Below are 23,784 nucleotides of genomic sequence, written 5' to 3'. Positions count from 1 at the left end.
TCTCTCCCTGCGCACTCATAGCTCTGAGCTCAGATTACAGCAGAGAAGGGAGGGGGGGAGAGGAGCAAACTGAGCATGCTCAAGGCCATACCCTGGAGGTTTTAACTGAAAACAGGAAGTCTGATACAGAAGCCCATGAGTACACAATAGAAGGAAAGAAATGTGCTGTTTCTTTTGACAGAGGACTCAGAGCAGCATTACTTTGATTGTTTACTGGTGTATTTATATAGACCTTTCTGATAAAGCTTACTTAATGTTAGCCTTTCCTTCTCCTTTAAACATACATATGGGAGCTGCCATACTGCTTTGCTGTTCCAGTACAGTATGAGGGCATAGCTTATTGTTGTGTTGCAGCCAATTAAAACGAGGGATCAGACATTTTTAGGGGATGAGCATGTATAAGAACTCATGGTAAACCCTTCAGCATATGCCCCTAATGCCCATTATTAAAGTGCTCCTGGGTCCTAGAGCGAGTCATGTTGGCTCCATACGTCAACTAATAAGACCAGTGTGCCTTAAAGGCCTAGTTCACCTTCAGCTACATTTTTAGTATGTTATAGAATGACCTGTTCTCATTGGTCTTCACTATTTTTAATTATTTGCATTCCTCTTTTTTCTGGCTTTCAAATAGGGGTCACTGACCCCAGCAGCCAAAACACTATTGTTCTGTGAAGCTACGATTTTACTTTTTATTACTTCTCTTTCCATATGGTCCCTCCTCTATTCATTTTGCTGTCTCTCGTTCAAACCACTGAATAGTTGCCAAGTTCAATTGAACCCTAGCAACCAGGCAGCCGGCGAATTTCCAAACTAGAGAGCCACCGCACAAAAAGCTAAATATTTTAAAAAAAAAACACATAATTAAAAATGAAAACCAACAGCAGTGTCTATATCATACTAAACTGCATTTTAAAGGTGAACAACCCCTTTACTACTGTGTTACATTAGCTATAAACAATGTGGAGCTTACAATCTAAGGTCAGTATCAGCTTAGCGCTCCAGAAGTGAAAGGCTGGAAAAGGCTCTGATGATGTGGAGCTTACAATCTAAAGTCAGTATCACCTTAGCTCTCCATGGGGAAAGGATGGAAAAGGGATCTGATGATGTGGAGCTTACAATCTAAAGTCAGTATCACCTTAGCTCTCCATGGGGAAAGGCTGGAAAAGGGCTCTGATGATGTGGAGCTTACAATCTAAAGTCAGTATCACATTCACACACACCAGGGGCAGTTTTATCAGAACCAATTAACCTGCCTGTATGTTTCTGGGGTGTGGGGGAAATTGGGGTACCCTAGTTGGAAGCAGATAACATTTATGTTCAGAGCCAGACCATGTGAATGATCAGTTGTGGGGTCGGAGAATGTTCTGCGTTTGGGCTGAGACTTCTCACCTGTGCAAAGTACAGTTTTAACTTCTTCCCTCTGAACTGCGTTTCGTGGAGCTCTATCCTCGCTCTCGCCGCTGCCTTGGGGTTGCTGAAATTTATCCGCACTCTCCGGAAGCTCTTGAAAAGCTGCACCGTCACACACTCATCATAGGCGCGAAACAGACCCTCGAATTTCTCCTGATACAGGGAAAAAATAGGCCTGAGATGAGTCATTACCCAAATAAACGTCAGCTTGGACCTTACGGGCCAGTACTCCCACAGCATTTTGTGAGTGTAACAGGTGGGTCCCGCCCATCGGCTATACTGTCAATCAAATTAGACCAATCAATGTCAGTGTGGGAGATTCACATCTTCCGAAAACACTTTCCCCTTGTATAGCCAGTGCTGAACTACAACCCACATGTATCTGTTCTGTCTCAGCGTGTTTAGTTCATATGGGGGGCTCGCTGCAGTAACCCTTATTTGTCACACTGTAGGACCCAGCACCCAGCTGGTTAAAAACAGGGTAGCATTTTGCAGCCTTCCATGCAGCCATTCCTGACCCAGAGAATACATTGATAGCCGTGCAGAAGTAATGACACATGAGAGGCGCTAAATGCAGCCCCACGTCTGGCGCTCACTTAAAGGAACAGTAGAACTCAAATGCCACTCATACTATGAAATCAAAGCACTATGAAATATACAGAATGGATTCTAGACAAATCAGCTCATTGTATAATATTATATAATACACAAAAGCCATGAATATCCTGTACATTATATCCTTATAAACGGTGAGTTCTGATGTCATCAGTTATAAACGGTGAGTTCTGATGTCATTTCTGTCACATGACTCACCGAAACTTGTGTATTATAATAAATAAAGTACCCCCAGGTGTAATATATGAGGATATTAGAAGTTACCTCGGAGTTTCCTGACCTGTATAAAAACACTCTGCCTTCGGCCTCGTGTTTTTATATGGTCATGAAACTCCTCGGTAACTTATAATATCCTTATATTTTACAAAAGGGGGTACTTTATTCGCTACATAAACGGGTCTATGTGTTATTGCTCAGGTTCATTTAATGGGGATACTGTTTGAACAAGGGGAGAAGGACAGTACCCGTCTCATCCAATTCATAAGGCTCTTACTCCTCTACTGGCTGGAAGATTAGTATTGGGATATTAGAATAAACAAATCAATGCAGATTCAGGACAGTTAGGCAGGTCAAGACCATCAAGAAAAAACTTAAACAGGGTCATTTTACACCGAAATTCCCACGTATACGACCAATAACCCACCCAACACTAAGGATACAAATAGTCACATGCTGCTCCTCTCTAGATGCTTTTTTGGTTGATGTTCCCAGGGACTTGTGGGGTCTTTTGGGGGCAGTAAGTGCTACGTGATGCACTTTGGGGGCAGTAAGCGTTTAAGGGCAGAGACGCTTAGATTCGGGGAGATTTAGACGCCCGGCGATAAATCTTCTTCGGGATCTAATCTCCCCGAATTGCCGGCTAGAATGTAAATCGCTGGCTGGATGGCACTGGATGGGATTGCTTCGTTTTCTGAAGTTTCCTCGTTGGGCAACTTTAGTCGACTTCGGAAAACGAAGCACTCCCATCCAGTGCCATCCAGCCAGCGATTCACATTCTAGCCGGCAGGAAGGCAGCGCGGGGAGATTGGTCGCCCAGAAGAAGAGGAGATTTGTCCCTGGGCGACTAAATCTCCCCGAATCTGAACGTGTGTCTCTGCCCTAACAGATGACTTGGGTGATCTGTTAGTTTGTTCCATTGTGTCTCTGGTACCAAGTAATAGAGATTGTGTCCCAGGAAGGCTGGGAATGAGAATGTGACCTTATATCCTGAACATGTGACCTACTTACTGGAACCTACCTGTGCCGCATATATAAATAGCACTTGTGTTGCTGCTGATGGGGTAATTGATCAAACGGCTCATAATGAAATGTTCTTTCAGCCGTAACAGACCAGCTTGTCTCCGTCTCACCTACAGCGGAGGTTGTTGGACTCCTTCAGCTGACGCCCCCCACTTGGAAGTGCAACTGTTATTCAGGGTCCCCCCTTAGTTTATAACAAGGTTACAGATTTAGAAAAACATTTGTGTATCAGTCACCCTGCAGTGGTTCTAAAATTATCTAGGATATCAAATCTCATCTAAATGGCCTTCAGGCTGGGCATCCAGGAGTATTTAAGGAAATAAACCAACTCCCTAACTGGCTTTCAGACTGAGACCCCACGGCCACTGATCCAGGCCCCCCTCTCAAGAACCTGCCCCATAGTTTGAGGACCTTTGCCCTACAGTTTCCATCTCACCCATCTGCATTTATCTTACTCTATCCTGTCTGTCTTGCCCTACTGTCTCCACCTCTCCTTATGGTCTCCACCTCTTCTGAATGTCTCCACCATACCCTACTGCAGTGATCCCCAACCAGTAGCTCGCGAGCAACATGTTGCTCTCCAACCCCTTGGATGTTGCTCTCAGTGGCCTCAAAGCAGGAGCTTATTTTTGAATTCCAGGCTTGGAGGCAAGTTTTGGTTGTATAAACACCAGGTGCACTGCCAAACAGAGCCTCAATGTAGGTTGACAATTCACATAGGGGCTACCAATTGGCCAATCACAGCACTTATTTGGCACCCCAAGAACATTTTTCATGCTTGTGTTGCTCCTCAACTCCTTTAACGTCTCGATGTTGCTCACGGGTTCAAAAGGTTGGGGATCCCTGCCCTACTGTCTCCACCTCTCCTTATGGTCTCCACCTATCCTGAATGTCTCCACCTCGCCCACTGTCCCTCTTTATTATCTCCACCTCTCTAGTGTCTCCATCTCTGCCTACTGTCTCAATCTTTCCTTAACTGTCTCAATCTTTCCTTACTGTCTCAATCTTTCATTACTGTCTCAATCTTTCCTTACTGTCTCAATCTTTCATTACTGTCTCAATCTTTCCTTACTGTCTCCACCTCGTCATTGTGTGTCCACCTCTCCCCACTGTGTCTCCATCCCTCCCTACTTCTCTACTGTCTCCATCTCCCCCTACGGTCTCCATCTTTTTTCACTGTCTATCTCCACCTTGTGCTAGTTGTGCTCATTCTACTGTCTCCACCTCAACCCACTGCATTCACCTGACTCTACGGTCTCTGTTTAGCCCTGCTGTACCTGCTCTCCCTCGCTCATTCTATCTACAAGTTCTGCTATAGCCCCACAGTGAACAATTTATCCAAAATGCACCCTATTATATTTAAAGTGATACTGTCCATGGAAAACATGTTTTTTCCCCCAAAATGCATGAGTTAATACTGCTGCACCAGCAGACTGCACTGAAATCAGTTTTTCAAAAAGTTGTATTATAATTTGATCAGGCCACACCCAGTTATGACAAGAGACTCCTCCCAGTTTATCCCAAACCCGATGCACTTACGGTAAGGCTAGCAGAGCCCAAGGTATGAATAGGTATTGTTTTTTTTATAATCAGGGCCCCCATATAAATATATATACTGTATATATACAGAGGCTCATTGAAAAGGCACAGTTGTTCCCCCGAATAGCCTGGCCAATTACACAGCGTCTCACCCTGCCCTGTCAGGCTTAAAGGACAGTTCAGTATAACAATAAAAACTGGGTAAATAAATAGGCTGTGCAAAATAAAAAATGTATCTAATATAGTTAGTTAGCCAAAAATGTAATGTATAAAGGCTGGAGTGACTGGATGTGTAACATAATAGCCAGAACACTACTTCCTGCTTTTCAGCTCTCTTGCTTTCCACTGATTGGTTACCAGGCAGTAACCAATCAGAGACTTGAGGGAGGGCACATGGGTCATATCAGTTGCTTTTGAATCTCATCTGAATTCTGAGGATCAATTACAAACTCACTGAACAATTATGTCCCATGTGGTCCCCTTAGTCACTGACTAACTCAGAGTTAGAGAGCTGAAAAGCAGGAAGTAGTGTTCTGGCTATTATGTTACACATCCAGTCACTCCAGCCTTTATACATTACATTTTTGGCTAACTAACTATATTAGATATATTTTTTATTTTGCACAGCCTATCTATTTACCAAGTTTTTATTTTTACACTGAACACAAATGTCATCTCATTTGTTGAGTTCCCTTCAGCCTCACAAAGTCATGGGTAAGGTGGGCCCTAAGTATTGCTGCACAAAGCTGGGAGAGATCATTTCATCTGATGGAAGGACAACATAATATATGAACAGGCCTCTGATTATAATATATCATTATAATATAAATATACTGCACTTATATGTTCCTGCTGAATTGTGCTTAGTACAGGGAATACCTATGCTGCCATAGTTTTATGGGATCTCTCTGTACAGACTATGAGCAAACTTAGGGGCTGTTCCTGCTGAATTGTGCTTAGTACAGGGGAATACATATGCTGCCATAGATTTGGTATCATATTATGGTATCTTATCGTATATTTCTGTACAAATGAACAAATGTAGGTGCCCGCTGCATTGTACTTCATACATGGTAACACCAATACAGGCATCTGTTCCTGCTGAATTGTGATTAGTACAACAATACAGGCACTGGTTTATGGTTTCTCCCTGTAAATGCGATGATGTAGGGGGGAGGGGGTGTACAAGGAAATACATTATCAGCTTTTTAATCTTGTCTCCCCAAGACCATATTTGTTGTGCTATCAGGCTCCTTGTGGGGCAATGTTGGGTGTAACAACTCAGTTTATATTTCCGCTAGAGAAACACAAAGACAAAAAAGAAGGAGGCGCAGTTTCCCTTTAAAGTGCACAGCCTCATGGATTGGCTGAGATATAAATTCGCTTCTTATATGAATATTAATATTTGAATCCAGAACAAGCAGGATACGTTGAGACTCGGTGGGCTTTGTTCATGCTGTTACTATAGTTACCGTTTCCAACCCCTCCAACATCTTGTACCAGACTCCGACCTTTCCTCTGTGTTTGTGAATGAAGCCTGGGCTTATTTCCCCTTTATATGCAGCAGCTAATTTAATGCACCCGAAGATCCCGACCCAATGACCTGAATATCACCCACAAAAGAAACATGGAAACATCTCTTTGGTACAATGAAACTCTCTGGCAGGAACAGAGGTCGTTGATGAGCAATTAGCTGCGGAATTGATAATTACTATAATGACAGCAAGAGGGCAGAAGCGAGCAAACCGAACGGCTGCTATACCCTCATAACGAGGGGTTAATGCTGGGAGTAGTTAACTGCTATGACTGGTGAATCTGGAACATGCAGTTGAACTACAACTCCCAGAATCCTCAACAACACCTGGAAGGCAGTAGCTTGAGAGCACTGCCAGGAGTTAAAGAGGTTGGTTCATGTTTACGTTAACTTTTAGTATGTTTTATAAAATAAACAATTCTAAGCACATTTTCAATTGGTCCTCATTATTTATTTTGTAAAGTTTTTGAATTATTCCAGCTTTCAAATGGGGGGGTCACTGACCCCGTCTAAAAAACAAATGCTCTGTAAGACTAGAAATGTATTTATATTCTGACTTTCTATTATTTTTTTATTACTATTCAGACCCTTCCCTAATTATATTCTAGTCTTGTATTCAAATCAATGCATGGTTGCTAGGGTAATGTGGACCCTGGCTACCAGATTGCTTAAAATGCAAACTGGAGAGCTGCTGATTAAAAAGCTAAATAACTCAAAAACCGTAAATAATAAAATATAAAAACCAATTGCAAATTGACTCAGAATATTCCTCTCTGCATCATACTAACAGTTAACTCAAAGGTGAACAACCCCTTTAAGGTTCAGAATGTGAGCAAGGCAAGACAATCATTCCCGATCTAACTCCGTATCCAAGTATGCGAGGGATTAGTCTTGAGAGTCATAATCCATGCGCTAGAAATATAATCATAAAGATGGAGCAGCTTAGCGGCTACAGATCAGTTAATTAGCATTTAACGCTAACAGATTACAATGAACTCACCTGCGTCTGACATAGGACTAATGATTTGGAAAGTGCCCAATATCCTTCCTGCATGAGAACAACGGTAACCTATTAAAATAGCAAATTATCCAGAAACCTGTTATCCAGACAGCTCTGAATTACGGAAAAGCCTATCTCCCATAGACTCCATTTTATCCAAATAATCAAAATTTTTAAAAATAATTTCCCTTTTCTGTGTAATAATAAAACAGTCGCTTGTACTTGATCCCAACTAAGATATAATTAATCCTTATTGGAAGCAAAACCAGCCTATTGGGTTTATTTAATGTTTACTCGATTTTCAAGTAGACTTAAGGTATGAAGATTCAAATTATGGAAAGATCCGTTATCAAAAAAACACCAGGTCCCAATCATTCTGGATAACAGAACAAATAGAAGTCTTGTGACAGAAGGGGGAAAGATTTTATACTGGTCAAGACTGCGCTCCTTCAATCCCCATGGTCCTATTGGGGATAAAAACCAAAATACAAAGAACAAGTAGAAGGTGGGTTGCAAAACCAATACAGGTATAGGATCCCTTATCCGGAAACCTGATATCCAGAAAGCTCCGAATTACAGAATGGCTGTCTCCCATAGACTCCATTTTATCCAAATAATCCAATTTTTTTAAAACGATTTCCTTTTTCTGTGTAATAATAAAACAGTAGCTTGTACTTGATCCCAACTAAGATATAATTAATCCTTATTGGAAGCAAAACCAGCCTATTGGCTTTATTTAATGTTTACAGGATTTTCTAGTAGACTTAAGGTATGAAGATCCAAATTATGGAAAGATCCGTTATTCGGAAACCCTTCTGGATAACAGGTCCCACACCTGTATATATCAACAGTTGGTGTGACAAGAATTCCTCCAGGTACTAGATTTATCCTATTCTGCAGAGCATTATCCTTTAGCTATAGTGCTAACATATTCTGCACAGCTTTATCCTTTGCTTATGTGCAGAGCTTTACACTACACTTCTATACAGCTTATATTTTCTGCAGAGCTTTGTCCTTCACTTATATAGTGCTAACATCCCCTGCAGAGCTTTGTCCTTCACTTATATAGTGCTAACATACTCTGCAGAGCTTTGTCCGTCGCTTATATAGTGCTAACATCCCCTGCAGAGCTTTGTCCTTCACTTATATAGTGCTAACATACTCTGCAGAGCTTTGTCCGTCGCTTATATAGTGCTAACATCCCCTGCAGAGCTTTGTCCTTCACTTATATAGTGCTAACATACTCTGCAGAGCTTTGTCCGTCGTTTATATAGTGCTAACATACTCTGCAGAGCTTTAGCCTTCATATAAGGATGACATACTGCAGAGCATTATCCTCCTGTGTAAATAGTGCTGACATATTCTGCAGACCAGTATCCTTCACGTATAGTAATGGGAAAATAAATTCGCCTGCCACAAATTTGCGGTGAATTTCCGCATTTCGCCACCAGCGAATAAATTCGTGAAACCGTTCGAATTTCACGATTTTTTCTTGAAAACTTTCCAATTTCACGATTTTTTTGCGAATTTTTCACCGTTTCACGAATTTTGTGGTAAAAGCCAAACGGGAGATATTCGCCCATCACTATTCACGTAATTAGTTATGGTTTATGAAGACCTTTGATACTGAAAGCAGCAGCTGTCTGTCCATTTCCAGCCTCTGCAGCCCCGGTTCTGACTACTGAAACAATGTAGCTGAATCCATGCGAGTAACGGACCTGGGAAGAAGCCTAGTGTTTGTATTGCAACTATTGTTTCAAGTAACGGACCTGGGAAGAAGCCTAGTGTTTGTATTGCAACTATTGTTTCAATCAACGTGCAATTCGTCGATTTTTGAGAGTCAGAACTGCCAGTGCAGAAAAGGACAGAGAGAAGCTGCTTTGAAACCATTTGCACTTATTGACTGAATGCAGAGTGGAACGTGTGTATTGATCTGATGTTATTTATGAATGAACATCATCATATTGGGGTCCCAGTTATTGGGTAAAACCCCACCATCAAGCAAGTTTCTGCATTGCTTTGTAAGACTCCCTGTATTAGGATCTCCATGTTCAGCACTGGGCACCTGCCTGTTCTAGGGATACAGAGGATTTAAACATCAGCCTTACCTGTACCCCGGGAATGTTGAACAGCTCCATATCGACGGTGCAGACCACCAGAGAGCACACGTCGATGTCCATAGTGCGGGACGGCATGTTCTGATCTTGTTACAGTCCGAGCAGGAGGTTGGGATCCTCAGGGACTTTCTCCTATACTGCAACACCTTTACTCTTCTCTCTCCCAATCATCTGAGATGTGGCCCCGGACCCCGTCTGTTGTGCCTCTCTGTGTCCCACGTGCAGTTTCAGCTTTGCACAATGATCCAGCCCAGCATAGTAACAACTGCCTCCCGTCTCTCCCAGCAGCAATGACATCAGCACTGACATAAGCCAAATCTATTTTGTGAAGTCTTTTATCTGCAGGCAGTGCAGCGGAGCAAATGGAACGTGATTGTGTGCTTAATCCCACCCACCCCTCCCTCAACTGAGCAACCTCAGCCACTAACCCCAGTACTACCAGGCAACACAATCTATTATATACACTGCAAATAATTCACTCTACGATATAACATTTCATTCCTGAACCAGCAAGTGTATTTAGTTGTAATATTAGTGTGTAGGTGCATCTCAGGTCATTTTGCCTGGTCAAGTGATTTCAGAAAGAGCCAGCACTTTAGGATGGAACTGCTTTCTGGCAGGCTGTTGTTTCTCCTACTCAATGTAACTGAATGTGTCTCAGTGGGACCTGGATTTTACTATTGAGTGCTGTTCTTAGATCTACCAGGCAGCTGTTATCTTGTATTAGGGAGCTGTTATCTGGTTACCTTTCCATTGTTCTGTTGTTTGGCTGCTGGGGGGGGGGTGATATCACTCCAACTTGCAGTACAGCAGTAAAGAGTGATTGGAGTTTATCAGAGCACAAGTCACATGAATGTGGGCAGCTGGGAAATTGACAAAATGTCTAGCCCCATGTCAGATTTCAAAATTAAATATAAAAAAATCAGTTTGTGCTTTTGAGAAATGGATTTCAGTGCAGAATTCTGCTGGAGTAGCACTATTTACTGGTGTGTTTTGAAGAAAAAAAAACTGTTTTCCCATGACAGTATCCCTTTAACCAGAAATGGCACTAAGGGGAAGTATCATTTCCATGTTGTTTGCGATGGCCAATCACACGCGGCGTATGCTCTGTACATACAGAGAGCGATTGTCTGTAAATATTGTTTTACCCCCCATCAACCTTTAAATGTAATCAAAATGTATTTACAGAGAAATAAATCCAAGAATATCTGCCTGTAAAAAAAGTCATGGGTTGCTATGGGTTACTGCCCAGGTGCAGATTTGCCCAGTGTATATAAATGGGCCCCACTGAGCGTCACTAATAGCAGAACTTTCCAAAATGAGGAGTTTAACCCTGTGAGTGCTGAATGCCAGCAGTGATCCCCTTATCTATCTGCCCTCCATGCTTGCTGGTACTTACAGTGTTAAAGGAGAAGGAAAGCTTCCAAAGTAGTTTATCCCCAATAGATTAGCCACATCAGTGAAAGCTAAAACGCCATTTTTATTCTTTCTAATGCTTTACCATACCTGAGTAATCAGCTCTAGACACTGGCTCTGTTTCTTTAAGATAGCAGCTGCCATATTAGCTTGCTGTGACATCACTGTGTCAATTCAGCAGATGCCCTCACCGCAACACAGACGAGGATGTGAGAAGCTCCAGGTTAAGCCAAAACCTGTGTGGGGGGGGGTGACCACTGCAAGTTTGGGTTGGATGTAGGTCAGACTGGGGGAGCCCATTAATGAAGACTCCCTGTCTTGGAACCAAAGGGGCGGGCAGAGGTAGCACACAAAGTGGCAAGATACAGGTTGGCTGTGGGTCCTATTATAGCAACATTTAGAAAGTTTGGGTTCTCACCAGCTGGAAGCATGACTGAACCAACTAGAATGAGGGTTCTTCACCTTTAAATAAACTTTAAGAATAATGTAGAGAGGGATATTCTGAGACAATTTGTAATTGGGTTTCATTTTTTATTAATTGTGGTTTTTGAGTTATTTAGCTTTTTATTCCGCAGTTCTCCAGTTTGCTGGTTGCTAGGGTCCAAATTACGCTAGCAACAAGCATTGATTTGGATAAGAGGCTGGAATATGAATAGGAGAGGCACGAACAGAAGTATCAGTGATAAAAAGTAGTGATAACGATATATTTTTAGCTTTAGAGAGCTTTTGTTTTTTTAGATGGGGTCAGTTTTTTGAAAGCTGGAAAGATTCAGAAGAAGAAAGCAAATAATTCAAAAACTATAAAAAAAAAAAGAAAAAAATGAAGGCCAATTGAAATGTTGCTTAGAATGAGCCATTCTATAATATACTAAAAGTTAACTTAAAGGAGAACTAAAACTTAACTAAAGAAGTAGCTAGAAATGTTGTACATGATGTTTTGTGCTTCTGTACCAGCCCAAGGCAACCACAGCCCTTTAGCAGTAAAGATCTGTGTCTCCAAAGATGCCCCAGTAGCTCCCCATCTTCTTTTCTGCTGATTCACTGCACATGCTCTGTGCTGCTGTCACTTACTGAGCTTAGGGAGCCACTCACAATATACAGTACACATAGAATAGAAATGTCACAATATAAGGCTGATTAGTAATTAATACACATAATTACTACATGGCAGCACAGAAACCAGTGCAATTAGCATCAGAATTGAATAATCAGCAAACCTGTAGCATCAGCTTATATTACAGGGGAAGCTCATTTTCTGCTGGATAATTAGTGACGAGCCCTAAGCTTAGCTTCTCAACAGCCAATCAGAGCCCACTGAGCATGTGAGTGTCACAGACACTTTCCAAGATGGTGACCCCCTGTGACAAGTTTGAAGTCCTGGATCATTGCTGCTATTGACAAGCTCAAACTTTAGCCTTGTGCAATAAGTTCACTATGTAAAATATGGCATTTTTAGCCACATTCATTTTAATTGTTTATATCTCCTTTAAAAGGTGCACCACCCCTTTAACCAGTCCATATGTACTGCTGTCTGTCCTTTGTCGAGCTCTAGCCACCTGTAATACTCACTGACCCACCTGTAATGCTGATAAACAAACCAGCATGAGAACTGTGAAAGAAAGTAGTACACTGAGAAATAAATATTACCATATTCATTTGGGATATTCCTGGGTGACTAAGAAATACTAACGAACCCTAATCTTAATCAAGCAATTCGCCCGCCAAGCCCCTTCCCCTTGATTATCCGGATAATGGGAATGCCGAGTCTTTATTCCGTTCTTGCAGAGCACAACCGATATTCTGCATTGAACTGAATGATTAAAATACACAGAATCTCTTCCCTCAATACTGGTATTAGAGTATGGGACCTGTTATCCAGAATGCTCGGCACCTGGGGTTTTCCAGATAACAGATCTTTCTGTAATTTAGAGCTTCATACTTGTAGGGGCACATTCACTAAGCTCGGGTGAATGAATAGAGATAAAAAAAACTCGAATTTCGAGTAGTTTTTTGTGCTCCTCGACTATTGAATCGGCGTAAATTCACCTGAGTAGAATGATTGAGTGCAAAAACGCTGCGACTATTCGCCCATTCGATAGTTGAAGTACTGTCTCTTTTAAAAATACTTTGACTGCCTACTTCGCCAGATTAAACCTACCGAATTGCTTTAAAAGCCTATGGGAAAGTCCCATACACTTGTTTTCTACGTTTTTGATCGAATAAAAAGGCATTTGATCGATCATTCGATTGAATGAAAATCCTTCGATCGAATATTCAATCGTGCGACTATTCGCCTGGCGAACATTCGCCCATTCAACTATTCACCAGCGCATAAATCCGCCCGAATTGCCTATTCGATTCCATTCCCCAGTCGAATTTCGAGGGATTTAACCCCTCGAAATTCGACCCTTGATACATCTGCCCCTAAGTCTACTATAAAATCATGTAAACATTAAATAAGGGATACACCAAATCCAGGATTCGGTTCGGGATTCGGCCTTTTTCAGCAGGATTCGTCTGAATCGTAATTTGCATATGCAAATTAGGAGAGGGAAGGGAAATTGCCAAGGAAGTATAAAAGTGTTTTTCCCTACCCACTCCTAATTTGTATATGCAAAATCGGATTCAGTTCGGTATTCGAATCTTTCGAGAAGGATTAGGGGGTTTAGCCAAATCCAAAATAGTGTATTCGGTGCATTAAATAAACCCAATAGTCTGGTTTTGCTTCCAATAAGGATTAATTATATCTTAGTTGGGATCAGGTACAAGCGACTGTTTTATTATTACAGGTATGGGACCTGTTATCCAGAATGCTTGGGACCTGGGACTTTCCAGATAATGGATCTTCATACCTTGTCTACTAAAAATCATATAAACATTAAATAAAGCCAATAGGCTGGTTTTGCTTCCAATAAGGATTAATTATATCTTTGTTGGGATCAAGTACAAGATACTGTTTTATTATTACACAGAAAAAGGAAATTATTTTTAAAAATTTGGATTATTTGGATAAAATGGAGTCTATGGTAGACGGCCTTTCTGTAATTAAGGGCATTCTGGATAACGGATCCCATACCTTTCATTCCCTAAACACCGAGGGTAAAAGAACCAGCTCACACAGCAGATTCACTCCTGAGGCCATTGTCTCACCCTCAAGGTACAAAATGGCTACAGGCTTTTAAATTAAGAAACTAAATGTGGCTATTTTGGTACAACAGGCTCCTAAATATAAATGCCAGGTGAGTCACTGAATCCCTTATGGTAAGTGCACATGGGAGGTATTGCATAAAACTGATCTCTACCCCTGAAACAAACCAATATCTTTTTATTTTACTGAAGCAAACTGCCACCCTCGTGCACAAGTGCCAGCTAGGGCCAAGGACATTCAGCTGCCTACATGCAGGGGTGACAGCACAATGGCAAAGGGAGAGAGAGAAGAGAGACAAAGAGAAAACAGCAGCCAGAAGGCAGAGTACAAGAGAGAAAGGAGAACCAGGGGGAAAGGAAAGACATTTAAAAATAAATATTTAAAGGAGAAGGAAAGCTACGGAGGCAGTTTATTGCCAATAGATGATCCACAATAGTACAAGCTATAACACTATATTTATTCTAAAGAATGCTTTACCATACCTGAGTAAACAGCTCTAGAAGCTCTCTGTTTGTTTAGGATAGCAGCTGCCATATTAGCTTGGTGTGACATCACTTCCTGCCTGAGTCTCTCCCTGCTCACTTATAGCTCTGGGAGGGGGAGGGAGAGAGGAGCAAACTGAGCATGCTCACGCCTGGGGCAAGGAGTTTAAGCTGAAAACAGGAGGTCTGATACAGAAGCCCATGAGTACACAATAGAAGGAAAGAAATAGTGTGTTTCTTTTGACAAAGGACTCAGAGCAGCATTACTTTGAGGGTTTACTGGTATATTTATATAGATCTTTCTGATAAAGCTTACTTAGTTTTAGCCTTTCCTTCTCCTTTAGGGCATTGGGGCAGAAACGAAATGGGGAGAACAGAACAATGGCTGGCAGCATTAAAAAGCAGAAATTGGGGAACATAAAATCCGTTGAACAAAAGGAAAATCAATAAATATGAGAAAAATAACATGAAAATGTAAAATGATTAGAATGTAGGAGGCAGACATGTGAAGCTGGGAGTGAACGATATACCTCCTGTCGAGGGAGGACACAGGACTGAACCAATTTGTGTATATGTGACCCTTTGCCCAATAGAGATCTGGCAGTTTTGCAGCCAGGCCCCATACACAGGCCAATTAGCTGATACTGGCTCCGGAGGGGCACAACTTGACGGCTTTTTACTAAGTGATACCAAAAAAATTAAGAAAAAGCAGAAAGGTGATTAAAAGTAATATCCACCACTTCTGACCACTCATAGGGGCTAAAATCTCCCTATTTAGTAATAGAATGACCAATTGTAAGCAACTTTTCATTATTTATTTTTTAGTTTTATAGTTATTTGCCTTTTTCTTCTGACTCTTTCCAGCTTTCAAATGGGCGTCGCTGACCCCATCTAAAAAGCAAATGCTCTGTAAGGCTACACATTTGTTATTTTTTTTTTATTTCTCATCTTTCTAGTAAGGTCTTCTCCTATTCATATTCCAGTCTCTTGTTCAAATCAGTGCATGGTTGCTAGGGGAATTTGGACCCGAGAAACCAGATTGCTGAAACTGCAAACTGGAGAACTGCTGAATAAAAAGGTTAAATAACTCAAAAAACCTGAAAAATATAAAAATAACAAAAAATAAAAAACTAAAACCAATTGCAAATTGTCTCAGAATATCCCTCTCTACATCACACTAAAGAGTTCTGGGCCTGGTCACTGTGCTGACAATGTCTCATCTACTCCAGCCAGTTACGGGACATCTGACCTTATGTGACAATCCACAAATGGAACATTATTTACACTGACAATTACATCTACCTTGTACCTTAAGACATCACAGAACTCAAATAAATACTCATTACCAAGCATTACTCATGTATGGGATACCCTAGTCTCTATCTGTAAATATAAGGATATTAGAGGTCATCAAGGCTGTAAGCTTATACATTAACTCTGAATATCAGCCATCCTCATAATTTACAGTAAGGATACATTACTAATCAGAAGGGTCCTTTTAATTTACAAGTCACTGAGGGGTTGTTCTGTGACCATATAAAGGCACAAGGCTGCAGGCTGAGTTATACAGGGAACTCTGAGTATCACTCATGTATTATAAGGGATAATGTACCCCCTACTGTAAATGATAAGGATATTAGAAGTCACTGAGGGGTTGTTCTGTGACCATATAAAGGCACAAGGCTGCAGGCTGAGTTATACAGGGAACTCTGAGTATCACTTATGTATTATAAGGGATAATGTACCCCCTACTGTAAATGATAAGGATATTAGAAGCCACTGAGGGGTTGTTCTGTGACCATATAAAGGCACAAGGCTGCAGGCTGAGTTATACAGGGAACTCTGAGTATCACTCATGTATTATAAGGGATAATGTACCCCCTACTGTAAATGATAAGGATATTAGAAGTCACTGAGGGGTTGTTCTGTGACCATATAAAGGCACAAGGCTGCAGGCTGAGTTATACAGGGAACTCTGAGTATCACTCATGTATTATAAGGGATAATGTACCCCCTACTGTAAATGATAAGGATATTAGAAGTCACTGAGGGGTTGTTCTGTGACCATATAAAGGCACAAGGCTGCAGGCTGAGTTATACAGGGAACTCTGAGTATCACTTATGTATTATAAGGGATAATGTACCCCCTACTGTAAATGATAAGGATATTAGAAGCCACTGAGGGGTTGTTCTGTGACCATATAAAGGCACAAGGCTGCAGGCTGAGTTATACAGGGAACTCTGAGTATCACTCATGTATTATAAGGGATAATGTACCCCCTACTGTAAATGATAAGGATATTAGAAGTCACTGAGGGGTTGTTCTGTGACCATATAAAGCACAAGGCTGCAGGCTGAGTTATACAGGGAACTCTGAGTATCACTCATGTATTATAAGGGATAATGTACCCCCTACTGTAAATGATAAGGATATTAGAAGCCACTGAGGGGTTGTTCTGTGACCATATAAAGGCACAAGGCTGCAGGCTGAGTTATACAGGGAACTCTGAGTATCACTCATGTATTATAAGGGATAATGTAGCCCCTACTGTAAATGATAAGGATATTAGAAGTCACTGAGGGGTTGTTCTGTGACCATATAAAGGCACAAGGCTGCAGGCTGAGTTATACAGGGAACTCTGAGTATCACTCATGTATTATAAGGGATAATGTACCCCCTACTGTAAATGATAAGGATATTAGAAGTCACTGAGGGGTTGTTCTGTGACCATATAAAGGCACAAGGCTGCAGGCTGAGTTATACAGGGAACTCTGAGTATCACTTATGTATTATAAGGGATAATGTACCCCCTACTGTAAATGATAAGGATATTAGAAGCCACTGAGGGGTTGTTCTGTGACCATATAAAGGCACAAGGCTGCAGGCTGAGTTATACAGGGAACTCTGAGTATCACTCATGTATTATAAGGGATAATGTACCCCCTACTGTAAATGATAAGGATATTAGAAGCCACTGAGGGTTGTTCTGTGACCATATAAAGGCACAAGGCTGCAGGCTGAGTTATACAGGGAACTCTGAGTATCACTCATGTATTATAAGGGATAATGTACCCCCTACTGTAAATGATAAGGATATTAGAAGTCACTGAGGGGTTGTTCTGTGACCATATAAAGGCACAAGGCTGCAGGCTGAGTTATACAGGGAACTCTGAGTATCACTCATGTATTATAAGGGATAATGTACCCCCTACTGTAAATGATAAGGATATTAGAAGTCACTGCCAATGATCTGAATAACACAAAAAAAACAAAGAAGCTGAAACCAGTTGTTAATGTTTCTAGCTTACTGGGGTATCAGTGTAAACATCCATGTATTTGTTATATATGTTTGTAAGGGAAGATATTTCTCTGTACCAGACAGTCCTGCCTCACTAACTCTTATCGATCTACAGAACAATTCTTCTTGACTTAATCGAAGGTGTTTGCTGTGAGGACTAACAAATAGCCTGTGACATTGAGCCAATCAATGGGGCCCGTCTCTCTGTATCTGCACTCACAGGATAATGATTTCTCCTTCTTTTTATCTTCCCTCGTACTCAATATTGCTGCTCAATTCAACCTTAAACCACGTGACATCTGGGGGCAGATTTACATAGGGTGGAATATCGAGGGTTAATTAACGCTCGATATTCGACTGCCGAATGTAAATCCTTCGACTTTGAATATCAAGGTCAAAGGATTTACCTCAAATAGTTAGATCGAACGAAAAATCGAACGATTAAATCCTTCGAATCGTTCGATTCGAAGGATTTTAATCCATCGATCGAACGATTTTTCTTCTACCTAAAAATTGTTAGAAAGCCTATGGGGACCTTTTTAAAGAGACAGTACTTCGACTATCGAATGGTCAAACAATTTTTAGTTTGAATCATTCGATTCGAAGTCGTAGTTGAATGTCGAAGTAGCCAATTCGATGGTCGAAGTAGCCAAAAAAACATTCGAAATTCAAAGTTTTTTTCTTCTGTTCCTTCACTCAAGCTAAGTAAATGGGCCCCTTAGAGTCTGAGGACAGCAGGAGTGTGCAACAAAATAAACTAGTGCTCCAATAGGATGTGACACTATTCTTAAAGGAGAACTAAAGCCTAAACATGAATATGACTAAAAATGGCATGTTTTATATAGTGAACTTATTGCACGAGGCTAAAGTTTGAGCTTGTCAATAGCAGCAATGATCCAGGACTTCAAACTTGTCACAGGGGGTCACCATCTTGGAAAGTGTCTGTGACACTCACATGCTCAGTGGGCTCTGATTGGCTGTTGAGAAGCTAAGCTTAGGGCTCGTCACTAATTATCCAGCAGAAAATGAGCTTCCCTGGCTGTAATATAAGCTGATGCTACAGGTTTGCTGATTATTCAATTCTGATGCTAATTGCACTGGTTTCTGTGCTGCCATGTAGTAATTATGTGTATTAATTACTAATCAGCCTTATATTGTGACATTTCTATTCTATGTGTACTGTATATTGTGAGTGGGTCCCTAAGCTCAGTAAGTGACAGCAGCACAGAGCATGTGCAGTGAATCAGCAGAAAAGAAGATGGGGAGCTACTGGGGCATCTTTGGAGACACAGATCTTTACTGCTAAAGGGCTGTGGTTGCCTTGGGCTGGTACAGAAGCACAAAACATCATATACAACATTTCTAGTTACTTGTTTAGTTAAGCTTTTAAAAGGGACAGGAATGCATCATTATACTTGGTAAAGCAGTATAAAAAGGGGTGGTTCACCTTTAATTTAGCTTTAAGTATGTTACACAAGACCAATTCTAAGCAACTTTTCAATTGGTCTTCATTACTTATTTAGTATTTTTTTTTTTAAATAATCGCCTTTGTCTTCTTCCAACTTTCAAATTAGGGGGTCACTGGCCCCATCTAAAAAACAAATATTCTTTAAGGCTACACCTTTATTGTTATTGCTACTTTTTATTATTCATCTTTCTATTCATATTCCAGTCTCTTATTCAAATCAATGCATGGTTGCTAGGGGAATTTCGACCCCAGCAACCAGATGGCTGAAACAGCAAACTGGAGAGCTGCTGAATAAAAAGCTAAATAACTCAAAAACCACAAAAAATTAAAAATTAAAACCGACTGCAAATTGTCTCGGAATATCCCTCTCTACATCATACTAACAGTTAATTTAAAGGTCATAATGTGCACCCCCTGGTCTTTGGATGGCACATATCAGTGGTGATCAAATAACACTACACATTTAGTGTTCATCACTAATAAAAGCATACAGCTCCAAATTAATTAAACAATTATTTAACAGTACATAATACAGATACCGGACCTCTTATCCAGAAAGCTTGGCACCTGGGGCTTTCTGGATAATGGATCTTTCCGTAATTTGGATCTTCATAACATAAGTCAACTAGAAAATCATGTAAACATTAAATAAAGCCAATAGGCTGGTTTTGCTTCCAATAAGGATTAATTATATCTTAGTTGGGATCAAGTACAAGCGACTGTTTTATTATTACACAGAAAAAGGAAATAATTTTTTAAAATTTGGATTATTTGGATAAAATGGAGTCTATGTAGTATGTAGTTTGGAACTTTGTGGATAACGGGGTTTCCGGATAACGGATCCCTTACCTGTACCTGATCCAAACTAAGATATAATTAACCCTTATCGGGTGGTAAAACTGTTCTATTGGGTTTATTTCATGTTTACATGATTTTCTAGTAGATATAAAGGATGAAGATCCAAATTACAGAAAACCCATGTTATCTCTTATGGTCCCATGCCCTTACTGACCTTTGCCATTGCCCGTCTCTCTGCTACCTTTAGCCATTCAGAGGCTGATCTTCCCACCGCATGTTATTAGTCGCCCGTGCTACTGGGGCAATTGTTTGGAAAGCCACCGGTCCAGGCCACAAGGTTAGAAATTTGCCTCACCTTAATGCAGAATGGAATTGGAAAGGTCGTGAGTAGAAAGAAAGGGCTAACAATGAAAACGAAGCCTCATAGTCAATGTAGTTTATTGTAGCTGGGGTCGCTGACCCCCAGCAGCCAGATGAGATTGTCAGCTGCAGCCAACAGGAATGATACCAATTCAAACACCAGACAAACTAAATAATGAAGACCAATTGAGTAGTTGCTTCATCTAAAACATACTAAAAAGTTAATTTATAGACAACCTTCCCCTTTACTGAGATTGTGAGAAGCATTTTTTGGTGAAAGGGTAAGACAGAAACATCTTCAAATCTACAGTGGATGGGCCCCCCCATGAGTTACAAATGCTCAGCCGTGTAAGACTGGAGTAGAGAGGAGTAGGGGCAAGGTATATGGACATGTAAGGGAGAACTCTGAGGTCACGCTGGAAAGGTATGTGGCAAAAATGAAATAAGTCATTAATATTCGAACGTTAATAAAAATCCACATTTCCATTTCAACCCCTAAAGCTTCCATTTTTTTCTTATTTATGATAAACACGTCCTTCTGAGAAACTGATGAGCGAGTGCCTTGCCCACGGCTCTACCTCCCGATAGTCCTGCGCGCAACCAATTTGTTAAACCCCAACCCGCATCCACATACTTACCCGCTTGAAAGTACCTTATCTGCAACCCAATCCTCGACCTGCTGACCATCAAGAAACAGGAAGTGCTGTCATTGTAAACCGGAAGTGACATCATTGGAAGTAGGCGTGATCAGAAAAAAAGGAGTAAAACTGAACCGCGACCCGCAAATCCGGAGAACCGCCAACCTGCGTTTATACCCGCTCCCGAAACTTCTACCAGAAACCCGCAGGGTACCGCAGGTTTTTGTACCCGACCCACTGCAGGACTCTACCTCCCGATAGGCCGGCCATTGGGGTCTGCTTATCAATAACAAGCATTACAGGCAATAAGTTCTCAGGTTAGACTATTACACTCCAATGGAGCCCACCTACTTCCTTCTACAGCCATATTGGTGCACATTCTCAGCAGTAGTGATGTTGCCTCCTGAATGCCAGCAACTGCTCCTATGCATCTTTTGCATCACAAAATCAGCTATAAGGACTTATTAGTCACACAGTAGAACAATACCGAACAAAGCCCTCTGCATTAGTCAGTTGGGAACTGCATTAAAGGGGAAGTAAAGTCTAAAATAGAATAAGGCTAGAAATGCTGTATTTTGTATACTAAACATAAACATGAACTTACTGCACCACAAGCCTAATCAAACAAATGATTTATGCTTTCAAAGTTGGCCACAGGGGGTCACCATCTTGTAACTTTGTTAAACATCTTTGCAAGACTAAGACTGTGCACATGCTCAGTGGGGTCTGGGCTGCTTAGGGATTGTCATAAATTATCAAAACAGCACAAGTCAAATAATATCTGCCAGAAGCCGATACAGCAAGACTGATTAATAATCAGAATATACAGACTGCACTGGGTCCTGTGTTGTCATGAAATCTAATGTGGATTTTATTGTTTTTGTATTGTTTAATACAAACTTTATCCAACTCTGCAGAACCAGTGGCTGCAGCAAAATAATCCTCCAAATAGAATCCCAGTTTATCTGTTTAAATCTGGCTCCATGATCTTTGTCCCTGCAGCTGGAGTTGGAAACAGTAAAGAGGATGTAAAGGCAAAAATAAAATCCAATACAAATCTCTACACAGTCACCGACTGCTCTACAGGGAAACAAACAAAGCTGCTTGAGTTCTGCATGGCTGGGAAGTAAGGCGGGGGCTCCCCCTGCTGTTCATAAGTATGATTGTTTCCCTGCTCAGCAGTTAGGGACCATCTGACAATTCCTATCCACAGCAGTAAATGAAGAGAGAATTTCACTGCATACAGTCAGGTTTCTTATAAAAACGATACACATTTTTTAAGTAAAGTATATTGGAGATAGGTTTCTTTTTCATTGACGAAAGTAAAAATGGGATTTTATATTTTTGCCTTTACATGCCCTTTAATGGAAGAGTAATAAGTAACAACAAGTCAACGATCCATCAATATGGTTTTGAGCATCAAATAAGCTGGACTCATGGCCATGTAAGGGTGAGATATTCAATGTTATTTCATTATAGGGCTTCTACACTGGCACATAAGTGTCTGGTATAAGTAAGTACACCCCATCATCCTGAATCCAAGCAGAGTGCAGTCAGTCTGATTTACCAGTTTCTCTGCAGTATTTGTTAAAGCACTCTGTCCCCCTTCAGTTACTTACTAGCAGTTGACTCATCTCACATCTCTTCTTCCAGGGCTGCTCAAGCCAATATGTTGGGCATTTCTGCCAATGAGAAAAGTGTCTCCAGTCTACCGGGTCTGTGCCCAAGCCTGAAGCCGTGGCCTTAGCCACAGGAGAACAGATATCAGAATCAGCCCATAAGTAACGGGGTACATAATCACTAAGAGCAATCAGTGTCACCATTAAGTAAACGATGAATGTTGTTAAAGGAGAAGGAAAGCTACCAAAGTAGTTTATTGCCAATACATTAGCCACAATAGTGCAAGCTAGAACACTATATTTATTCTGCAGAATGCTTTACCATACATGAGTAAACAGCTCTAGAAGCTCTCTCTGTTTGTATAGGATAGCAGCTGCCATATTAGCTTGGTGTGACATCACTTCCTGCCTGAGTCTCTCCCTGCTCACTCATAGCTCTGAGCTCAGATTACAGCAGGGAGAGGAGCAAACTGAGCATGCTCAAGCCCTAGCCCTGGAGGTTTTAGTTGAAAACAGGAAGTCTGATACAGAAGCCCATGAGTACACAATAGAAGGAAAGAAATACTGTGTTTCTTTTGACAGAGGACTCAGAGCAGCATTACTTTGAGGGTTTACTGGTGTATTTATATAGACCTTTCTGATAAAGCTTTAGCCTTTCCTTCTAAATTAATCCTCACCACTTTAAAGTGCTGCTGCAATCCTAGAAGACGGGAGGTGTGCGCCTGAAACGTGTAGGGATATTTTACCCCTTTTTCTTTTGTGTTGTCCCACTGGTGTTGCTGGACTGAATGCAGCGGAGATCTACAAACCCTCTATACTATGGACCAATCACTACCCAAGGTGCTAAGGAATAAGGGGCGACTCCAAGCAATAGTAACTGTAGCAGGTGGACATCACCGCAGAACGAGTTACTTACTGGGTGTAAGATCTTCACATCTGCAAATCAAGTCTTGGCTGGAGGGAAAGCTGTGAAGCCTCAATGAAGCAGTGGGAGCCTCAGTGTTTTCAGTGGTTTTTACCTAATTTTACTAAAGAACTTGATTATTATACAGTCTTACACTAGGAGTGCGCTCTTCTTTTTATTATATTTTTACATGATGGG

At 41.1% G+C, this 23,784-nt stretch overlaps 1 protein-coding gene across 3 annotated transcripts in view; it reads right to left on the bottom strand.

Moving 5' to 3' along the window:
• rcan2.S (regulator of calcineurin 2 S homeolog) overlaps nucleotides 1-23,784 on the bottom strand; it is a 50,482-nt gene that overhangs the window by 6,050 nt on the left and 20,648 nt on the right. For 2 of the 3 annotated variants that reach the window (XM_018265996.2, XM_041565089.1), the window contains one exon: nucleotides 1,390-1,563. In XM_018265996.2, coding sequence (XP_018121485.1) covers nucleotides 1,390-1,563 — 174 coding nt within the window. Of the gene's footprint in view, nucleotides 1-1,389; nucleotides 1,564-9,445; nucleotides 9,746-23,784 lie in introns of those variants that run through there. The other variant, XM_018265997.2, reaches the window with a different exon arrangement.

Source organism: Xenopus laevis, chromosome 5S, assembly GCF_017654675.1.
Source record: "Xenopus laevis strain J_2021 chromosome 5S, Xenopus_laevis_v10.1, whole genome shotgun sequence".
In the NCBI taxonomy this organism is placed as follows: domain Eukaryota; kingdom Metazoa; phylum Chordata; class Amphibia; order Anura; family Pipidae; genus Xenopus; species Xenopus laevis.
The sequence above is the reverse complement of the archived record's forward strand: the minus strand, read 5'-3'. Positions and strand labels throughout refer to the sequence as shown.